This window comes from Osmerus eperlanus, chromosome 16, assembly GCF_963692335.1.
Source record: "Osmerus eperlanus chromosome 16, fOsmEpe2.1, whole genome shotgun sequence".
In the NCBI taxonomy this organism is placed as follows: Eukaryota; Metazoa; Chordata; class Actinopteri; order Osmeriformes; family Osmeridae; genus Osmerus; species Osmerus eperlanus.
This window is the reverse complement of record NC_085033.1, coordinates 3,789,346-3,809,574: the sequence shown is the minus strand read 5'-3', so window position 1 is coordinate 3,809,574 and position 20,229 is coordinate 3,789,346. Positions and strand designations below refer to the sequence as shown.

The window sequence follows — 20,229 nt, the reverse complement described above, 5'->3', positions numbered from 1 at the left end:
TCGTAATTCACAATTTAATCCAACTATTTACAGTAGTATTTTACAAAAAGCTTAATTTTCCAGTATGACATAAAATATCCAATATACAACAACTCAGTAACACCAACATTATAAAAAATATTAGTAGATCTATAATATCTGAATTTATAGCTGCCATAAAGGAAAGTTAGTTAACAATGTTTCCTTTATGTATTTTTAAATATACACTTTTATTACATAAAATCAGGAGCATGCATACAAAAATTTGGGAATAACTTGGCATGTATGGTCTTTTAATATTACATAACAGAATGCTTCATAACGAAGCAACTAATTAAGCTCCAATTCTATGAAGCAATGTCTTTAGGGATGAAGCACAGAAACTATCATCTCTAATATCTCCACCATTAGTGCACATAAAATCCTTGATTTCGATTACACACACACACACACAACCATACACCCTTACACACTTCTCTACCTTATGCCATTAATCAAGGAGCTTGTGGACACCATTAAAAAATCTGAAGACAACGGATGGTTCTGTGCTGCTGCGGGAGCAGCTGATGTCACACTTGCAAGACTGGATTATCATGACGTTCTTGCTGAAGGTCTGTCCATCGTCACAGCTGAAGCGGATTGGCACCGTCTGGGTCTTCTTGGGTCTGCAGCAGTGGCCATCCAGACAAGACCCACAGTACCTGGGACGGAACATCTTCAAGCTGCGGCAGCCTGCGTAGGTGAACTTTACAGGCAGGCTAGCCTTTTCCATGGCACTACACTTCTTACCGCGCTGTTGATTTGGGAAGAACAAGAATAATATTATTAAACATTGTCAGGAAAAGGCAGTATGGATGGAAAATGATATGAATTGTGGTACACATGATAGTTTCAATTTATGTATGTAATGTAAGAAGAAATGGATAGTCAAATCTGATTATTTTGTAATTTCTTTCTGTGGTACACAGCCTACCTTCAAGCTTGAAGCTGTAGGCTGAAAGCATGGGTGGACTTCACAGAGACGAGTCTCTTTTAACAGCTTGCACTGATTATTATTGTTGGTGAGTCTGAAGGATACCCCAGGGCCACAGGACTTGGAGCAAGGGGACCAAGCAGTGGTTTGTGGCACACACTTCCTCCTTGATGACAGGCGACGCTTTGGCTGACTCTTAAAAACTAGGAGAAGGAGGGATTTGGTGGCAAGATGACACATCAATATTGATTTGGTATTACAAAAACGTTGGCAAAAAGATTATGTTGAATACTTTACTATCCGTTGACAGTCTGAACACTATGCTCTAGCAATTAGTGTGGCTTTACATCATAACACTGAATATCTGTTGCATTTGTTTGGACTGAAGGAGCCATTTACCAGGCAATGACTTGAGTCCACCTCCTCTGACTCTAGACACCAATTCATTCCTGATGGTGAGGTCATCTTCAGAATGTTCATGTGCCATTTTTAGCTTCTTGATCACAGATCCTGCTGCTTTGCTTTCCTCAGGGCAGACCAGCTTCTGACAGCAGTGACCAGCCACCTTCACCAGCCTAGGTTTGCTACAGCCCAGTTTGGGCAAGGCTAGCTCCAGAGGGCAAAGGGAACTGCACCCCACGGCACCATCTATACATGTACACTGGTGCTTGCAGTTTGGACGGAAAATCTCCCCATTCTGGTAGATTTTATTGTCATACTCACAGGGCCTTCCCGTGGATTTTGCTTTTGGAAAGAAAAGAAAATAAGCATGTGTGTTCAGTGTAGAATTAATGTTGGGCAGACCACAAACCTGTATTAACAAACAAATGCCTGACTGCCATGCCCAAAAGTATCACCCTAAAATCATCCCTGAATAAAATCAAATACAATGCTTAATCATAAACATCAGGGCAGTTAATAGTGTAGTTAGATTACAGCTAAATTAATAAACGATTCGGACGTTTGAACACAGTTAAAACCCACCTTTTCATTAATAGATAGCAACTTGTACACATTAAACCTAGATATTTTTAAACCTAGGAGTTTTGCAATACATCCTATACAATTAATACAGTGTCACACCTCGACATATGCCTTTAACTGCGCCCCGACCAGAACCGAAGTTGCACTCCAGTCCCTTGGTATGGTCGCATGCTGCCGCATGGCTACAGTCTTCATTGAGCTGGCGCGCGCAAACTTTGCAGCAGCCACAATCGTCTCGCACAACGCTGACACCGAGAGCACACCTGGGGGAACCACGGAGACATGAACACCGAGCAGGGCAGGAGGACGAAACCTAAAATAAGAAAAAATATCCGACTGATTATTTTGAACGGTTAATGGACTCCAGACATTGGTCTTCAGACATTCATTAATATAAAAAGGACAGTCAGCAAAAAGTCAAAAAAAAAAAAAAAACTCGCACCATAAGAGAACTAGCAAAATATCTCACCAAATTTAAACTCGCGCAAAAAGTTAGAAACAAGACCAACATTCTTACGTAGATGCTGCTTTAAAGTAAACCTTATCTGACGCGAACGTACTTTCTGGTAAACTAAAAGATCTTGTCTTTTATTAGCTCGAGTACTATACTAGGGTGTCCCCCTCTCCTGTTTTATAGCCTTGCCAAAACTGACAGAGAACTGACGTGTGTCTACAGCTGACTGTTTCAAACTATGCCAGGAATGTAATTGCAGTCATTCAAAATAAAAAAAATACATTTAGTATCCACCCTGTAGCCTAGTGCAGTGAGCAAAAGTATTATGTTAACTCTTGGCCATTTTACTAGGCGCATCTTTATGCGCCTAGTTCTGTTATTATGGATGTTGCGTTAACCTCATGCAACCCTTGAATGAATCAGGGCTCCTCTTTGGCTACCCCAGTCAAAAAAGTCTAGAATTGCCACTGCACGTTGTGTGACGGCCAAAAAAATGTATGGCCAAGATGAGAATCTAAAACCATTAGAACACTGGTATTATGTAAATATTAAAACAAAAGATGAACATTTCAATAGCAGCTTGCTATGGCACCAAGTTAGTGTTGCTCATATAGCCTGTGGTAAAAATGTGTATGTGAATCTAAACTAGATTCTATACTATTTGGGTGTTACATATATTTGTTCAATCAGTGGGTGGATTTTTGTTTAACCAGAATATCTTTAAACAAAATGTAGTTGTGGAATATGAAACTATACGAAACGTTGCCGACCATGGATTTCTTTGTTCAATAAGAAAGAGAAAATCTGGATTAGGGAAAGAAACAAAGAGATAATTTACTGTTTTCTAAAGGCCTGAAATAATATTATATTTAAGAACTATGTGGTTGTTTTATGGAGAGACCACATAAAAGAACTGTTTTACTAACATGAAAGAAGAGAATGTATTGCCCAAAAGGATTTCCACCCATTTACGGTTTCCTTTGATTTAGGATGACTTGCATGAATAGGTAAGTTTGTTTTGGTTGACATTACTTTTGTCTCTGGTTTACCATGGGCCCCAAGAGTCATGCCAGCACAGACAGCTGAATAGCAGACTTAATATGCTCTATTTGTTACTTATAATCCTCTATACCTGGAAATCGCTGACTTTTTGTGGTTTGGAGTGAAGCGTTTTCCCTTAAAGATGCACTAGAGAAGAATTTGCAGAACCATGTTAGGTAATGGAAACAGTGAAGGCAACAGGTGGCTGGATTGGCAAAGTCTAGGGGATGGTATAAGCCCACCACTTCCATACACAAAGGAACATTTGTTTTTATTACATCCTAATGACATGACCCTAGGTTTTACATCACTAACATAACCCGGCCAACTTCAAAGATAACATATTGCAATGTTGAGTACTTTCAATTACTCACGAATCAGTGCGTATAATTCTTTTGTGTGACATTCCCAACTGGTCAAGAACTTCAGTTTGACATGTCTCTGGTTTAACAGATCAAAATGACTAAGCCAAACACAGTCAAACATAATCTCTGCCAGATTGTCATTTCGTATGATCCCAGTTAGAAATATTGCTGCACCCTCATCAAAAGTATTTGGCAAGACTAAGGGGATTCCCTGCTCTCATGTTGCTGCGGCACCCATTCCACATTGTTTGGTCAATCTAGTGTTTAATGGGGGGATTCAAAAAGGTTGTTATGTAACGTGTCATTACCCAGGGTTTCATCCTGGTATTATATTCAATTACAGAGGTTGGGAAACAGAGAGAGCAGCTCATATCTTGACACCTGATACCATGACAATCACCCCGGGGAGTGGAAATTGTCAATGACTACCTGTAATACCGTGATTCAAGACAATTGAAAATCAAGAAGGCTTTTTTTTACTGTTCTCTGGAATGTCTCATTCAGTTCACCTTGTATGTATTTTGTTCGTATTTTTTTTAATCAATACTCTATTGCTTGTGTGTTCAAACAGCAGTGTGCATTCAATTGATACTCATAGCATGCTTGTTACCAGAGGCGTTGTTAGACATAAAACTCTAGGCCTACTGGGTCACAGGCCCCTATTCATATCCTTTTTTTTTCAAGCTTGCTGCGCACAATGAACTATAGCCTATAGAAACTCCCCTTGCTTAACCCACTATACAACAGTTCAGGGACGCAAGTACTTCGGCAGGGGCATCAATATTTAATGCAAGTGTGCAAATTCATTTGAGCGCAAATAGGGCCTACAGTTGTTTTGAGCTTCGTGTAATATAGTTTTTATGTTTTACTCAAAATATGATGATCGGTAGGCCTATCATTTAGAAACTTTATTTAGTTTTGTAATGTTTTCTTAGCCTTTCTCAATTCTGACTTGTGTGCAACACCTGGACTTCAGTGTGCGTGCTGCAGTGGCTATTTGGCAAGCTCAGAAGAGCGCGCTGACATGGAATTCTGCAGGCATCGGTTTGTGTTTTCGGTTAAACTGCTTTGATTTTTCAAGCGTTGATTGGGATACTGTGTTAATTTTTTCCGGGATTATCAATCTAAATTAATGCACTTACGAATAAAGTAAATTATTAAAACTCAAACTTTTGATTTTACTGGGGCACAGCAGATTTATACTGTGGCACGTGCCCCAGTAAAAATGGTCTAACAACGCCCCCTGCTTATTACATTGTCAATAAACTTTAAACTAAAATGTTTAGGTGCATGATTCTATTGCACTAAAAACAACATAGTTTGAAAATTTGCAATAGTGTGAAAAAACTGATAGGGCTACATTTATTGTCAACTTTGGAAAGCTTGCTGCAATGACTTGTGAATGTTGGGAATGAATCATGAACTGAAACGTGTCATAGTTTGCGGACTTACGTAAACTCTTTGTGGAATCAGGAAGTAAGTCCAACGGTTCCGTATTTGAACAAAACCAGAGCCTGTTTAACTAAAGACAAAACGTTGATATTGGCGTATCCGCATTTTAACAAGTACATCTGAAAGAGACGAAACTGATTAGACATCTTTAGTTTGGAGAGTGTACTGTTTGTGTAAAAAAAATAGTTTGATGATATATTGAGAGTGCGGTACATGCTCGGAAAACGAATCTGATACGTAAGTAGGTAGGGTACAGTAGATATGGATACTCCTCCCCTGACAGAGGATGAAATGTCCGAAATTAAAAAGGAAGTAAGTAATTAAATGAATGCCAACTGTTGTCAACGTATACATGTTACATGGGGTTATTGTGATAGAATATTTGTTTTATAAATTGAGAAGTGAAAGTAGCTCACCACACCCTTTACCAATTATGCTAACTTTATCCTGTAAATACATTAGTTTCCATTGCTTTAGTGTTTTTTCGTTGGATGAAGTAGGCCTACTTTTCTTTCTCATTGTCAGTGTCAATGATTCATAGCTAATAACAGGCACAAAATAATGATGTATAAATCTTGTAACCAAGAAGCTACATTCCCAGAAAGCCCACACTCTTACAACAGAAGTCCTTTTCAGATATAAGTTGACATACAGCAAAATGTTTAACAACCAACACAAACTCCTCTTCCAGGTGCTGATCAGGCTGCGGCCCTACCTCTGCGACAAGATCATTGCTGATCGCCACTTTGACTACCTACGGGCCCGCAGGATCCTGACACGGGATGATACAGAAGAGATATACTGTCGGAGCACGCAGAGAAAGAAGACGGGTATGCTGTTGGACTTCCTGGCTGAGAACCCCCGGGGCTTGGACACCCTCATTGAGTCCATCCAACTCTGTCGCTCCCTCAACCACATCATCACCAAGATTACTGATGAGGTGCAGAAAGTGAAGAATGAGAGGATAGAAGCTCTGAGAGGTACTACTTGTTTGGCATGGACATTTTTTTATGACTTGCAAAATATTGGATGAAACCCTGACTATAAACGTAATAATAATTTCCAACGCCTGTCTTTCAGCGTCTGCCTCCAGTTCCTCATCTGGTTACCTTCCAATGAAAGGGGCGTCCAATGACCTCTCCAGGACATTGTCATATGAATCAAACCTGCCATCGACTATGCTATTCCACCCCGAAGGTGAAGGGAGCAACTCCACATCAGATGCTACAGGGTCCCTCAAGCTGCCCTCTGCATCAAGTCGAGCGGACTCTTCATCCATGGGAGGGGGCAGCGTGACAGTGTCCTCATCTACGGCCTCGTCCAGCCTACCCAGGCCTGGAGACCCAGGGGCTCCCCCCCTGCCGGAGGAGCTGTTGGCTGAGCCCTCTGCTAGCATGGATGCTGGGGCACAGAGCACAAGCAGTGCAGGAGATGCCAACTTCCAGCCCTTGCGCTCACGCTCCCTCACTCCACACAGGGACATCTCTCCATGCCAATTATATAATTCGCAGTGAGGCTCCACAATTTCTCTCGATCTCTCTCTTTCACACACACACACAAGCACACACACACACACACATGTGTAACAGTTTGTTTGCCTAAAATTTGCGTGGGGGATACAATGGGTCATTACACAGCATAGTTTTATGTATGTACCACACACCTCCGCTACGCATTAAAAGTCAGATTTGTATACATTACTGAACAGAAAGACTGATCGTCACACTCATTCTTAGTTGTTGCTCCACTGTTTTTAAAAAGAAGAATGTGTGACTGGTTTACTGGCATTAAACATGCAACATCATGGCAGCTACTGTACGGTGTAGAAAATGGTGCAGAGAGATATGTGTGTATATATATATATGTATAACTACATATCGAACGACATTAAGAACTACAGTAACAATCCCCAAATGGTGGCAATCTGAACCTCCTAGTTTTTACAGATTTGTTTTCTTACTATTGGTTGTGGGAATAGTTGTCAATAAGATCTTAGAAATGTGAATAGTGCATGAATATAATGTGGTGCAGTGTCTGTCCTTATATTCATCTTTCATTATCCAGTGTATCTTTGTAATTGTTGTAATTTTTACTTCGAAATTATGGTACATTTTACTCAGATAAAAATAATATAAGAATCCAATATTTTTGTGATTTCATGAGGTGAAAAATTATACCAGTATTTAAAATTAATCACTCAAAACAACAAACATTGGTGCCACTTTGGAATTTTTGTTAAGGAAAAACTGGAAGTACAAGAATGACTGTCACAGTGACTGAAGAGCAGTCTGACACTTTTGTGACTGCTCTGCCTGATGTTAACAGACAACAGTGAAAGTCAACGACAATTACACAAGCTGCTGTGTGAGGCTGTCGTGAAGGTAGGTTTACGAGCACCATTTGATGATAATGTTAGTGACACTTGATAATTTACAGGAAATTGGCAGAACTGACTGGCAGAGTATATGATGTTGCATATGTTGAGCTACACTTGGTATATTAATTATTTATTTAAAATAAACTTTCATTTTAATTTCTAAATGGGTGGAAGGCGGTACATAAACATGTATCTGAACAGAAGCAGCATTGTAATCCATATTTTTCAAAGTGGGTTTATGTTCATTTACATGAATGTAGTCCAAAGTATTTTCTGTAGATCTAAGCATCTTGTAAAGTGTTAGTCAATACATGCGGTTTAACCTGTTTGATAAAGATCAGAATGCATTGCATGGTTAGAAGTATTCTACTCATAGCACACATGGAACATGTTTTCACAGAAATTGACTGTATCTAGAAAGCAGCAATGAAAGAATAATTCTTCCAACTTAATTATTTTATACAATACTGTATAACACTGCTGAACACCACACGATCACTGCTCAAATCCAGACATCACACTGTCTTTATCCTTGTTGAGTGAATGATAAAACAATGTTACTGACTCATCCACCTCCTGTTTTCTGGTCATCATGGAAATGATGAACATGGTGAAGTTTTCATGATGGGACTGACAAGGGAGCAGGCTAATAAACCACTCCACTATACCTTCCCTTCTCTTTCCTCGTTTTTTGAGGTGACTTATTCTCAGAAATGCTTCTCTTCTTTTGAAGGATTCACAAGTACAGATGGAGGAAGTGGAACCGCTGGCGGCTATAGGGCCAGGGGTACAGTGCCCAGAGGGCCACACTGAATGTAACACTGCTAAGCAGAGTCCTGACTGCCAGGTAGTGGAGGATTTCAGGAGGAGGCTAAAGTACTTCTTTATGAACCCGTGTGAGAAATACAGAGCCAGGGGGCGGAAACCATGGAAACTGACGTTACAGATTCTAAAAATTGCAATCATCACAGCACAGGTAGGATATACTGTAAACGGCTTGAATCTTTGCTATTAGTCTGCTGTGATTCAAATCAAACTTTATACTGTATCTATCCTTGAGGGTTTATGTTGGTTGAGGTGCAGTTCTATGGGCGTATGTGAAGCCTGTTGTGACATTCCATGGAAAAAGGGCTATCCAAATAAAATCTGAATTGATTTGATACTGTAAACTGCAAATGATTTATGTCAAGTCAAGCTTCATTCAAATTGACACACATACACTTTTGTTCTACAGTTAGTCTCTTTCGGACTGAGCAATGAGATGATGGTTACCTTCAAGGAGGAAAACCTGAAGGCATTCAAACATTTGTTCCTGAAAGGCTACAAGGACCAAAGATTGGACAAATATTCAGTTTACACAAAAGCAGATGTCTATGACCACATATATCACATCGTTGATAGGGTATAGTATGTCTTGAATATCACTTGAAATTATGTGTTTTAGTGATAAACGTGGTTATCTTGAATAAACTACATGTCTGTAAATGAGTGCAGAGAGAGAAATTAAGTATCCTACCATTAGTGGACAAGTGGAAAGTGTTCAAAAGATTCACCGTAACTCTGTTGCTATAGTAATTATTTTTGTTGATTGTTCAGTACCCTGATGTTTCTTCTTTTTATTAAATGCCGTATTTTTTATATTGATTGGATTTGTATTTCATGGAATATATACTTCCTGTCACCTTGTCATCTTTAGTACACACATCTGCAAAACCTGATACCTGGAAGCCAAGCATATGAGAAGAATGATGGGGTGAACACCCCTCTGTCCCTCTGTCAAGACTTCTACAAGAATGGAAGCATTTCCCCAGGCAACGAAACATTCAACCTTGATCCATGTATTGAGACAGGTAATTAGGGTCACTGCATTACAACACAATGCACTGATATCAATTGTCTTGGTGTGGAAAATAGATTATATGCATAGTGTAATCCATTCTAGATGTCTTACTCACCCGAGAAACTTCAGCTGAATGTTTATCCTAAATACACAGATATACTGCTGAGCACCCACACAGCTGGAAGTCTCTAGACTGTTTAATGTTGCGTTGGAGCATGAGTGGTATTCATGGGGAATTTGTTTCATGCTGCTCATGGAAAATAATCACATTGGTGGTTCACTCCAACAGTAAAACAGGAAGTCTGGGTATCTGTTTTTATCCAAACCCAGTAGACCAACCAGCCACAACTACAGAAACCTATGCATTTTGCAATTTCAGAACGACTTGTCTTTTTTTTTTATCTCCACAGAATGTATTACCATTTACCCTATGTGGACATTTCGGAATGACATGAACTTTTCTCTGGATTTTCAAAGGTGATTTGTAGATTCATGACTTCCTCAGCTCTCAAGTCATTCATTGCCTTGTAGAAAGTGAATATTGTCTCTGTCCCAGGTTGGTCTCCATAAAAGTCTACCTCACTCTAAAAGCCATCAACCTACAGACAGTGAGTCACCATGAGCTTCCAGACTGTTACAACTTCAGAATTATGGTGGGTGGCAGGATGCAGAGAAACCCTCCCTGCTATTCAACAAAATAAAAAAGTCACTTCTCCACGTGGTTGATGTATCAAAATCTGAATGTTAAATCAATTTGTTCTGACAATGTTATGGGTCTCTGTTGTATTTCTCTGTAGATAATGTTTGACAACAGTGCACATAGTGGAAAAATAAAGATCCACTTTGAAAATAATGTTGAAATCAATGCATGTAAGAACTGGACTGTTGCCGGCACTTGTAAGTAGCCTTCTATCGTAACAATACTTTTTGTTTTGTAAACATTGCTTTGTCTATAAATGTACTAAATTATACTAGTCCTGTGGTATTTGGAGAGTTATTCACCCTCCGCTTTCTACATTAATGTGTCCTTGATATACTCCTCAATGCCAGAAGGGGGCACACATCCAGTCACTTCTGACCATAGTTCTCAGTGGAAATCCATAATGATTGTTCACAGTTCTTCTTTTTCAATCAAACTGCTTATATTGGAAATTTGGTGATATGTCTTTTTCTGTTTGATTTGTGCAGCTGGGAAGGACCATCACCATGTCCTGCTTTTGGATACCCTCGTCATTCTGTCCTGCCTCATCTCTCTGCTCTTGTGCACACGCTCAGTGATCAATGGAATTCAACTCCAGTTTGTAAGTCAGGAAGACAGTGTTATCCATTTTATACAGTACGTTCACTGCATAGAGACGGTAATACATGCACTTCTCAAACAGCATTATATTTATGCCAACGATCAAGTTTTACTGATTACATTTGTAATTATTTGCATCTTTTGCATTTTTTTATTTTCAGGAGTACACACACTTTTTCCAAACATTTTACAGGAAAACCGTGTCTTGGTCAGATCGAATGCAGTTTGTCAATGGCTGGTATATTATGATCATCATCAGTGATACACTATCCATTATTGGCTCTGCCCTCAAGATAGCGATACAGACCAAGGTTAAACTCAAAATTTTGAGTTATACTTTTAGTGTATGGGGTATCACTTATCTCAATAACTAAGTGTTTTTATTCATTTTTATTTTCAGGATTTAATCATCTATGATGTTTGCAGTATTGTGCTGGGAATAGCCACAATGCTAACCTGGATTGGAGTAATTCGCTACCTGGGTTTCTACAAGAAATACAATGTTTGGATTTATATGTACCTTATGCAAATTCATATCTGATGGCAAATATATAATTTGAGTGTGTTGTTGATCTGTGCATCAGATTTGAACCCTACTTTTGTATACATGGATAGTCAGTAATAGCAAGATAACACACACCTGGTATAAAATGGAATAACACACAGCGTAAAAAGACAAAAACATTGATGGATAGTTCCTTGTTCCTCTCCAGATCTTAATCCTGACCCTGAGGGCATCTTTCCCAAATGTGATCCGCTTCTCATGCTGTGCTGCCATTATCTACCTGGGCTACTGCTTCTGTGGCTGGATTGTGTTGGGACCTTACCATGAGAAAGTGAGGGGTAGATCAACTTCCTGTGTTCATTATTTGAATTCATGACATTTCACAATCCATCAAGTGGATTTTTGACAACCATCTCTCTTTCTCTCTCGTTTGCAATGACAAATGTAACCCTAGTTCCGGACCTTTGACAAGGTGATCGAATGCCTGTTTTCTCTTATGAATGGGGATGGCATATACTCCACCTTTGAGATGATGAGGGCAAAGAGCAGTATAGTGTGGCTGTTCAGCAGGCTCTACATCTACACTTTTGTCTCCCTATTCATCTACATGGTGCTTAGTCTGTTCATCGCACTCATCCAAGACACATATGAGACCATCAAGGTTGGTGCTGGTACTTATATTTATCATCAACTATTTTAAAAGCTTCAGTAAACCTTGAAAAGTGTATCCGTTGTTTTCAACATCCCCAGCAGGACAAGAAACCTGAGTCCCAGCTAAAAACCTTCATGATAAAGTGCAGAGATCATCCTGATTCTGGGCGATACAAGACTGACATGGAGCCTCCATCCTGCTTCCTCTGCAGCTGTTTGGGATGAATTGTAATGCTCTAATGGATAATGCACTGATGTGCGCATGCATGCTTGTACAACATATTTTATGTATTGCACAAGGTATTTAATCCTATGTCATGGTTTTGATACTATCCACCAGGTTACTGAACGTCATAGATTTGGAGAACATAGAGATTTGGGAACACAGAAGAGACTAAAAATGATAAAATACATCTGTGTCGTTTTGCTGTACATATTGAATTTATGTAATGTTTTTAGGTGGTGTATCAAATCTTTATTGAAATGGAAATGCATTTTTCAATTGGCAAGTGACAACACAATCCTTAATTCAGTTTGAATTATTTTGAATACAAATTTAAATGAAAGCTCAATAAATTGCCACAGGTTTTTGAACTCTTTATTCAAATAATAATGGATTTTTCTATTGGCAATTCAATGTGCAAAGTAACATCGCAATCCTCAATTTAAATGGCAATTGCCATTTGAATTATTACCCCCAAAAACGGCTATACCAGATAAGATTTTAAGTTTCTATGGAAGGTGAAAAGTGCCTTCTGGACAAGATGTGAGCCTTCTGGACACTGGCCATTCCTTTGATTTGCATGTCCTGAATGTCCTGAATATCTGGATAAAATGTCAGCCTTCTGGACACTGGCCATTCATTTGATATTATATCTGGACAAAATGAATGAATAAAAATGAATGAATAAAACTCCTACTTGCGAACCCTGACCCCACCCCCACACTTTAATGTTATGTTGTTACTATTATGATCATGGTGAGTGTCGCTTTATTATTATTACTACAGTTATTAATGCAATTGTTGTGGTGTTAACTTACATGATCTTACATAACCATAACAATGAGTTTTTGTCCCGGCTTCAGCTTCAGATTTAAGATGTCAACAATCTATGCTCACACATTATGTCACTAAACATATTATAGTATTATGACATAAGACAAAATTGTAAAAAATATGCTTTAAAATAACGTGAATAAACTCTAAATTACCTTCATTCTGTGTGCAACCGGTCAGGAACGTTTATGCAAATGCACCTGACCTCATTTGCATAAACCCAAAGGTGAACGGCGCATATCCAATGCAGCGGCCAGATACTTGTTGCTTGACAACGCAGTCACCAATGACCGTGAGGTTCATTCTCATACAAGAAAGAGGTCGACTTCAAACATCACTCAAAGCAACCTGTGCCCGCAAGACTGTGGTCTTGGATCGACATAAAGACAAGCTATAGCTAGTTGTCTAGTGGCAAACCTGCTTTGCAACGAGGTAATATCGAATTGAGATCAACTCACTTGTGAGTAGCAATGTTTTAAGCATGATACAGTAGCTTGTGCTAGCTAACGTAAGTAGCGTGAAGACTAGGCTATTAGTTCGATCGAATCTACAGTACTGTACTGTAGCTGCCTACTGCTTGACTTAACGCTCACCGACAAAACAGCTACTTTCCAGTTCCAGCATGAGTTATGTGGGTTAAGCAAGGCTAATGTTGTCTTCTATAGTTAACAGTTGGCTATCAAGTGGATGTATATTTATACAATGCATATGCTATAACGCTACGTGTATTTGGGACGGAGTAAATTAGGTCAAGAAAGTTGTAGAATGGTGATATTGTAGCGAACTAGCTGCTTAGGTACCCTTGTTTTCCAGCATATTATCATGTTGCATTTGGATATCTAAACTCGCAAAATGTTGGCTACCAATGCGGTAGCCTTTCAAAACAAGTTGCGCCAAGAGTCAGTTCAGATAAGAACCAAGCTGTCTGAATAAGTGGATTAGTAACCTATCCTTTACTGCTGTGCAGTCCTGGCTGTTTTCCCACAGTATAGTCTATATTCAGCCCTTTATGTAATGTGTTAAAGAGGCCTTACATGTGAATTACAGTCCTGTGCTTAGTGGGAGTGGCAAGGTACAATGTTGTTCATCTTGTTTAACCAGAAAGTCATTAAGACCATCCTCTGAAAAAATACATCGTCTGTACACCATTCAGCCCAGGAAAACATTGCTTTTCCCAGCTTTAACAAAATGCTATTTCCATTGCTTCATTTTAGCAGCCAACCTAAACACCCCTACCCATCCCCATTCTGTCTACCACTGGCCCACATATGACGTTTAATCCCGTGATAGTGGAGAATCGACCCAGATTATCCTGCATTTGTCTCTTATGTCATAGTGTGCTGCTCTATTTCAGGACCTTGTCCCAGTGAAGAAGCCATCAATCTGCTGGAGGCTGTATATATTTTTCCCTGATGAATTCTCCTCTGTCCTGACATTCGGTTGACATGGGAGACTGGTGGACGACAGAAATAATGGAGCCGTCTTTAGGTAATGGATGCACTTCGGGTACTTGATTTGTGGATTAATATTCATGTAAAAAAAATCTATATTTAGAATGTGTTAGATAGCACTTTTTGTGTCCTAGTTTTAAAGCCATGATTTCAGCCTAGCTGACAAGAGAAGACGCCTGGAAACCATTGTTCTCTTTTCCCTTTTGTTTAGAACACCATGACCTCTCAAGGATATCTCGGGTAACAATGTCCCCCTCGAGGCAGAACAACCATCCTGAGATGCACTCCTCCATGCCGCTGTCCAAGAGCTCCTACAATGTCCTGAATGCCTTCTGTACTGAGGATAATGTCTCCCAATGCACCTCCTACATAAATCAGGTACCGCAAGTCTTCCTTTAATTGCTATAGAGCATCTCTTAAAGATATCATGCATACACTTTGCATGCACGGTGCATGTGTTTTCTTATTGTTATATTGATTCCCTATTTTAGCTGCTAATTGGAACCTGGCCTGTAACCCTTTTAAAGAGATTTCCTTTTACACTTGGACATTAAGAATGTGTTGGTAACGATCAAACTGACCCCCTTCACCTGGATTCCACAGGAGATGAGCTCACTGGGCCTCCCTTTGATGTGCGACGATGCCTGCTCAGTGGAGGGGACGGGCCGGCAGAGCACCGTGGCAGCCCTGAATGTCATGTATGAGCTGCTGCAGAAGCACCGCCGCAGTCAGCTCTGCTTGCAGGAGCTGGAGACAGAGCAGGTCAAGATCAGCGGCACCCTGGAACACCTTCAGATCAGCAACTGCAGACTCAAGGTGGGCTCTCTCACCACTGTCAGACACTGCCTCCTGTTCTCTCAACTCACGTTTGAAATGAGTACTGTGAACTGCAACCATTAGAGCTCAGCACAGTCCCTAATTAAATATAATGTTTTGTCAATGTTTTTATATTTAATGTTAGGCTAAATTATTTGTATATGTAGTGAATTGACTGTTTCTGATATCTGCCTCTTATCAGGGCTTCGTACTAATCTGTATTTGCTTCCAGGATCAGTTGGAGTTCTCCAGAAGGGAGAATTCTGGACTACACGAGACAGAGAGGCAGCTACAGCTCAAAATCAAGACTTTGCAGAATTGCCTGAAAACGGAGAAAGAAGAGGTAAAACTGCTCATTTGTGACTACTCCATTCAGGATTACAATTAAAAAGACGTCAAACACACTAGCTGGTAGCGTTTCTAAACCTTTTAAACCATATCTACCACATGGATCAGGTTCAGAAGCTTCAGGCCATCATCACCAGCCGTGCGTCTCAGTACAGCCACAATGCCAAGAGGAAGGAGAGGGAGTTGAGCAAGCTTAAGGAACGCCTAAGCCAGCTACTGGTGGACAAAAGAGATAAGAAAATAAGTAGGTTTGCAGCATTATCTTCAACAAAATGTGTGAATGGTCGCACTCAATGACTTCTCGTCAGTTAAGAGATAAAAGAAATGTGCTTCTTTTATGGATTGTCTTCTATTCCACACCTAGCAATTGATGTGTTAAACTACTTGGGACGGTCTGATGGAAAAAGAAGCCAATGGAAGACAGGAAAGATGGAGGCCAGGTTGGTACAATGCTTCATCCTGTACATTACTTCATCCTTGCCATTCACCGTTCATCCAACTGATCAAAATATACTTACATTCTACGTTTGCGTAATCAAATCTGATTTGTTTAGCCCTTTTTACAAGCATTGTCACAGACAGGTTCACATGCCCATAGAACTATATCTAAACAAACCTAAGACCCCCAAAGAAGACAAGGACAAACCCACAGGAAAACTCAGAGTATAAATGGAATAAACCTGTGTAAACTTCCCATTGCAGACATGAGGGAGAGATGTACAAGTCCCTGCTGAGTGAGTATGAGGAGCGTCAGAGGGCCCTGATGCTGGAGAACGCCGAGCTGAAGAAAGTGCTCCAGCAGATGAAGAAGGAGATGGTGTCCATCCTGAGCCCCAAGAAACCCTCCAGGGGAGCCAGAGCCGAGGACAGTCTGGAGCAGGTAAACGCTCGCAGCTGCTCTACTGGCAGACACGCTCGGAAGAATCCGTTCACCTTCATGATCTGGCGTTGTGGAACCGTTCTCAGGCCTACTCGGACAAGGAGGAGGAGATGGCTTGGGACTCCAGCAGGGAACCCCTGGACCAGTCGTGTGAGCACGCTCGGGAGCAGCTCACCAACAGCATCCGCCAGCAGTGGAGGAGACTGAAGAACCACATGGAGAGACTGGACAGCCAAGGTACACCACTGCACTCTGTCCTTCTCCAGCAGCGCGGATCGCATTGAGGGAAAAGGAGCAAATATGGCACGTTCACATGTTCTCGAAGCACTTTTTGTTACTCCACATTCCACAAAATGATGTTTGTTTCCCAGCGTCCTTGGTGCAGTCTCAGCAGGGTGCTGGTGAAGAGCTCGTCTCTAGAGAGATCCACGAGGAGGAGATGGAGAGGATGAGACTGGAGATGCAGCAGTGCAAAGACTTTATCCAGACCCAGCAGCAGCTCTTACAGGTTAGGGCTTTGACCAGGAGATATAAGGTTTCCTGTACAGCTACCGAATGTACTTGACTGTTATGAAGCACCTTGGTTGTGTCTGTGTGCAGCAACAGCTCTTTTCTCCATACGACGACGAGACTGCTGCGATGCTGAACGACGGCTACACACTGGAGGAGAAGGAGAGACTCAAGGAGGAGTGGAAGCTCTTTGAAGAGCAGAAGAGAAACTTTGAGAGGGAGAGAAAGAGCTTTACAGATGCTGCTATCCGCTTGGGCCATGAGGTATTGCTACTTGTTTATCAACAGATTAAACGTTGTGTGTATAATACACAAGAACATTTTTGTGAAGTTGATTTGAGTATTGTGAAGAAATTACTTTCTCACTATGGCGTTCCACAGAAAAAGTCTTTTGAGGAGGATCGTGCCTCTTGGCTGAAGAATCAGTTTTTTAACATGACTCCTTTTGTGGACTGCAAGAGACATTCTATGTCTGACAACCAAAGTGCCTTATCAATCCGTAAGTCGCAATGATGATGATGAGTCACTTTGCTTCTGACATTTTTGTATAATTTTCTTTTTACGAATGAATATACTGTATATATAATGTATATCGGTTTTGTAAACGTGATGCAGGTGCACTATATTTCAACCTCACTATGATCTGTTAAGCGTCACCTAGTATCTAGTCATGGTATATTCGTTTGTTGTTGGTTGGTGTCTGTACAGTATTTGTGGCTAGTTTACAAAGCCTCTTACCCACCATAGGCAGTGAACCAGAGATGAGGAGATTACCCTCCACTCCAGCCCAGCAGGCCAAATCACAGACGTATGCTGTTTTTTCCACTCCAAAGGGTGTGCCGCATGGCAGTGGCATGCCATCCACAGCTGATCTGTACCGCACACTCCGCCTCATCCCTAAGAGCAGGTAAGAGTTACCTCACTGATGGCCCTGCTCCATCACTGCTAGAGTTGGATATAGTGTGGACCTTAAGAAGTGTGGTAAGCATTATTCTAGTTGTTTTAACATAGGCTGTTGATTCCATGTGATCCAGGCAGCTTTGTACTTGTTGACATTATAAATTTGACAGCACATAATGCTAGGGTGAGGACTGATCTTGCAAAAGCACATTTGCTTTTGTAATTTGCTCAAACATTTGTTTGGGCTTTTTCCACAGTTCCTCCAGATCCCAGTCAAAGCGGGGGAGCTGGCAAGAGTCAAACACCACACAGGGTGGAGATAGTCCGGTCAGGGCCAGGCAAAGACATGGAGATGAAGATTACAGTATGTTTTCTTTTGATGGAGATCAGAGAAGCCTCAACTAAAGAACATACAGTGCCATTGCTTTGGACCCCTCTCAACAGATGGCCTAGTTCTGCTGTCGTCAACACTGCCTTAGGATGCCACAGACACTTTTTTTTTTTTTATCATGGATGATGTACCTGTGACTGATCCTTTTCTAGAAAATGATTTAGACAGCACTTTTATGTCAGTAATTATTAAGCCATTGCCAAGTCTAGAAGAATGTTAGAATTGTATGTTATGGCAGTAGCCATGGCCTATTTGTGGATGATTGGGGATAATTGTCACTACGTATTTTTACAATCTTGATAGCTAGGTGGGGGTTATGTGAAAGTTTACATATTTTCTTCACTCCAGATGAATGGATAATTTTTGGTACGAGAACTATAGTTTCAGATTAAAGATGATATGCTGCTTTCACAGTGCAATAAAGTATTTTTTGTCTTTTCAGTTTATTCTCAGTGTTTTGCTGCCCCCTACCGCAGGTTAATAGAGGCGTCACCGAAACCGTGAATGCTGAATAAAAAGGAAGAATCTACCGGATATGTGCCTTAGCTACTTTGTTTAAACATATAACTAGCAGCCGTGATAGCCTCGTTCTACAAGATGTCTGGTTCATCAAATCTGGTTGCCATGAAGAAAGTTGTACAGCAGCTACGCTTTGAAGCGAGTATAAACAGAGTAAAGGTAACGATTTATTTTATTTAATAAATATGCTAATAGAAAACTATCGGTCAACCCTAGTGCTAACTAGCCAAAGCTAGTATACTAAGGGCGTGGAAGACAGATCATAGATGCAGGGCGTCTAGCTAGCTAACCAAACCATCTTAGTAGCCTACAACCTTCTCCTTCCACATTCTTGAAAAAAGCATCGTGTTCATGTAGGAAGTTGATAAAACCCATCTACGGAGACCATGGCTAATGTCAGGCTAGTTAGCTCAGCAATGGACTCCTAGTCCCACCCTCTATCCACACACAACAGTGGATACTGGAGTCAGTAGTTCATGTTCACTAACTAGCCATGTAAATTAGTTCGTCAGAACAGTATTTAAAAAATCAGCCATAATGTGTGAGTTAATGTGTTCCTCTGTTGTGATCCTCCAGGTTTCTCAGGCCGCTGCAGATCTCCAGCAGTTCTGCATGCAGAATGCCAACCAGGACCCTCTGCTCACTGGAGTTTCCACTAGTACCAATCCATTCAGACCACAGAGAGTGTGCTCCTTTTTATGAGACCCAGCCACTGCATTCTTTCGGTTAGTTGGTTAGCACTGGTTTTATAGAGGTCTTCACCATATACATACATTTTATAAACATTGTGGGAAGGGGCTGGATCCTATCCTCCAACTGTTTTAAGGAGACGCTGAGGTTCTGCTGACATTGAGTTGATATGACACTGTTCTGTTTGTCATTGCTTTCTCGGCTGGAATTATTTTGACAACAGTCTAAAATGTTTGTTTTTGTCTCCCCAGGCCTTCATTTTGATGCTACAGGGAAATGTTGACCTCACTGACCTCCATGCCAAGGCATTCCAATGCCACATGATGTTTCAAAGTGTCTGACTTGTCTGGAATATTGCCATCTATTTACAGCCACATTAGGGGGGAGAAGACTGGTTTAGATGTCATGGCAGAGTGTGGTTTTTAAGTAAATTATGGTGCCTTTTCTATTCTATTTTATCCATCATTGGTCTTGACTTTTTGTATTTAGAAAATAAAACACATTCTTGCTCTTCTACATGCATGGTTTGGACATCTCTTTCTATTTTTCTATTTTAGAATGTAAATAGTCCCTATATTCTCATTAGACTTGGGCTTTGTTGATTTTTATGTACATTTTACGTTGGTTATGATTGTATAGGCTACTCCTGTGCATGAATCTTATTTGAGATACCTGATTATTGATCCTACAAGTTTTAATGTGTTACACCTGCATTGCACGTCTAGGTAACAGAGTAGCTCTAGTAA

At 40.5% G+C, this 20,229-nt stretch overlaps 5 protein-coding genes across 12 annotated transcripts; 4 read left to right on the top strand and 1 right to left on the bottom strand.

Moving 5' to 3' along the window:
* Positions 1 to 144: 144 nt before the first annotated feature.
* Positions 145 to 2,543, bottom strand: LOC134036431 (CCN family member 1-like). The gene is made up of 5 exons (XM_062481386.1): positions 2,406 to 2,543; positions 2,036 to 2,249; positions 1,352 to 1,696; positions 953 to 1,155; positions 145 to 772 (listed from the first exon to the last, which is right to left on the bottom strand). The coding sequence occupies exons 1-5, from the start codon at positions 2,445 to 2,447 to the stop codon at positions 470 to 472; spliced, it is 1,107 nt and encodes a 368-aa protein (XP_062337370.1). The 5' UTR covers positions 2,448 to 2,543; the 3' UTR covers positions 145 to 469.
* Positions 2,544 to 5,209: 2,666 nt separating this feature from the next.
* On the top strand, positions 5,210 to 6,767 carry bcl10 (BCL10 immune signaling adaptor). The gene is made up of 3 exons (XM_062481387.1): positions 5,210 to 5,560; positions 5,940 to 6,228; positions 6,329 to 6,767. Exons 1-3 carry the CDS (start codon positions 5,510 to 5,512, stop codon positions 6,760 to 6,762), a joined length of 774 nt encoding a protein of 257 aa, XP_062337371.1. The 5' UTR covers positions 5,210 to 5,509; the 3' UTR covers positions 6,763 to 6,767.
* Positions 6,768 to 7,510: 743 nt separating this feature from the next.
* On the top strand, positions 7,511 to 12,509 carry LOC134036430 (mucolipin-3-like). 3 transcript variants are annotated; one of them, XM_062481385.1, is made up of 13 exons: positions 7,511 to 7,633; positions 8,369 to 8,601; positions 8,860 to 9,027; positions 9,322 to 9,475; positions 9,876 to 9,942; positions 10,022 to 10,118; positions 10,263 to 10,362; positions 10,654 to 10,766; positions 10,927 to 11,076; positions 11,166 to 11,267; positions 11,479 to 11,601; positions 11,725 to 11,931; positions 12,021 to 12,509. In XM_062481385.1, the coding sequence occupies exons 1-13, from the start codon at positions 7,564 to 7,566 to the stop codon at positions 12,144 to 12,146; spliced, it is 1,710 nt and encodes a 569-aa protein (XP_062337369.1). In that variant the 5' UTR covers positions 7,511 to 7,563; the 3' UTR covers positions 12,147 to 12,509. The 3 variants fall into 3 exon arrangements, with proteins under 3 accessions (XP_062337369.1, XP_062337368.1, XP_062337367.1); XM_062481384.1 differs by having other exon boundaries at positions 7,526 to 7,629; positions 8,359 to 8,601; positions 12,024 to 12,509; XM_062481383.1 differs by having other exon boundaries at positions 7,526 to 7,629; positions 8,359 to 8,601.
* Positions 12,510 to 13,243: 734 nt separating this feature from the next.
* On the top strand, positions 13,244 to 18,715 carry ssx2ipa (synovial sarcoma, X breakpoint 2 interacting protein a). 6 transcript variants are annotated; one of them, XR_009932377.1, is made up of 14 exons: positions 13,244 to 13,438; positions 14,333 to 14,484; positions 14,641 to 14,807; positions 15,033 to 15,245; positions 15,478 to 15,588; positions 15,702 to 15,837; positions 15,958 to 16,033; positions 16,296 to 16,473; positions 16,560 to 16,710; positions 16,845 to 16,981; positions 17,074 to 17,247; positions 17,365 to 17,482; positions 17,731 to 17,964; positions 18,141 to 18,270. XR_009932377.1 is itself a non-coding variant. In XM_062480662.1 (14 exons), exons 2-14 carry the CDS (start codon positions 14,424 to 14,426, stop codon positions 18,286 to 18,288), a joined length of 1,830 nt encoding a protein of 609 aa, XP_062336646.1. In that variant the 5' UTR covers positions 13,244 to 13,410; positions 14,333 to 14,423; the 3' UTR covers positions 18,289 to 18,715. The 6 variants fall into 6 exon arrangements, 5 of the variants coding, with proteins under 5 accessions (XP_062336646.1, XP_062336647.1, XP_062336645.1 ...); XM_062480662.1 differs by having other exon boundaries at positions 13,244 to 13,410; positions 17,731 to 17,890; positions 18,141 to 18,715; XM_062480663.1 differs by having other exon boundaries at positions 14,333 to 14,466; positions 17,731 to 17,890; positions 18,141 to 18,715.
* Positions 18,716 to 18,767: 52 nt separating this feature from the next.
* On the top strand, positions 18,768 to 19,999 carry LOC134036001 (guanine nucleotide-binding protein G(I)/G(S)/G(O) subunit gamma-5-like). Its single transcript, XM_062480670.1, has 3 exons — positions 18,768 to 18,952; positions 19,370 to 19,518; positions 19,735 to 19,999. The coding sequence occupies exons 1-2, from the start codon at positions 18,872 to 18,874 to the stop codon at positions 19,493 to 19,495; spliced, it is 207 nt and encodes a 68-aa protein (XP_062336654.1). The 5' UTR covers positions 18,768 to 18,871; the 3' UTR covers positions 19,496 to 19,518; positions 19,735 to 19,999.
* The last annotated feature ends 230 nt before the right edge of the window (positions 20,000 to 20,229 follow it).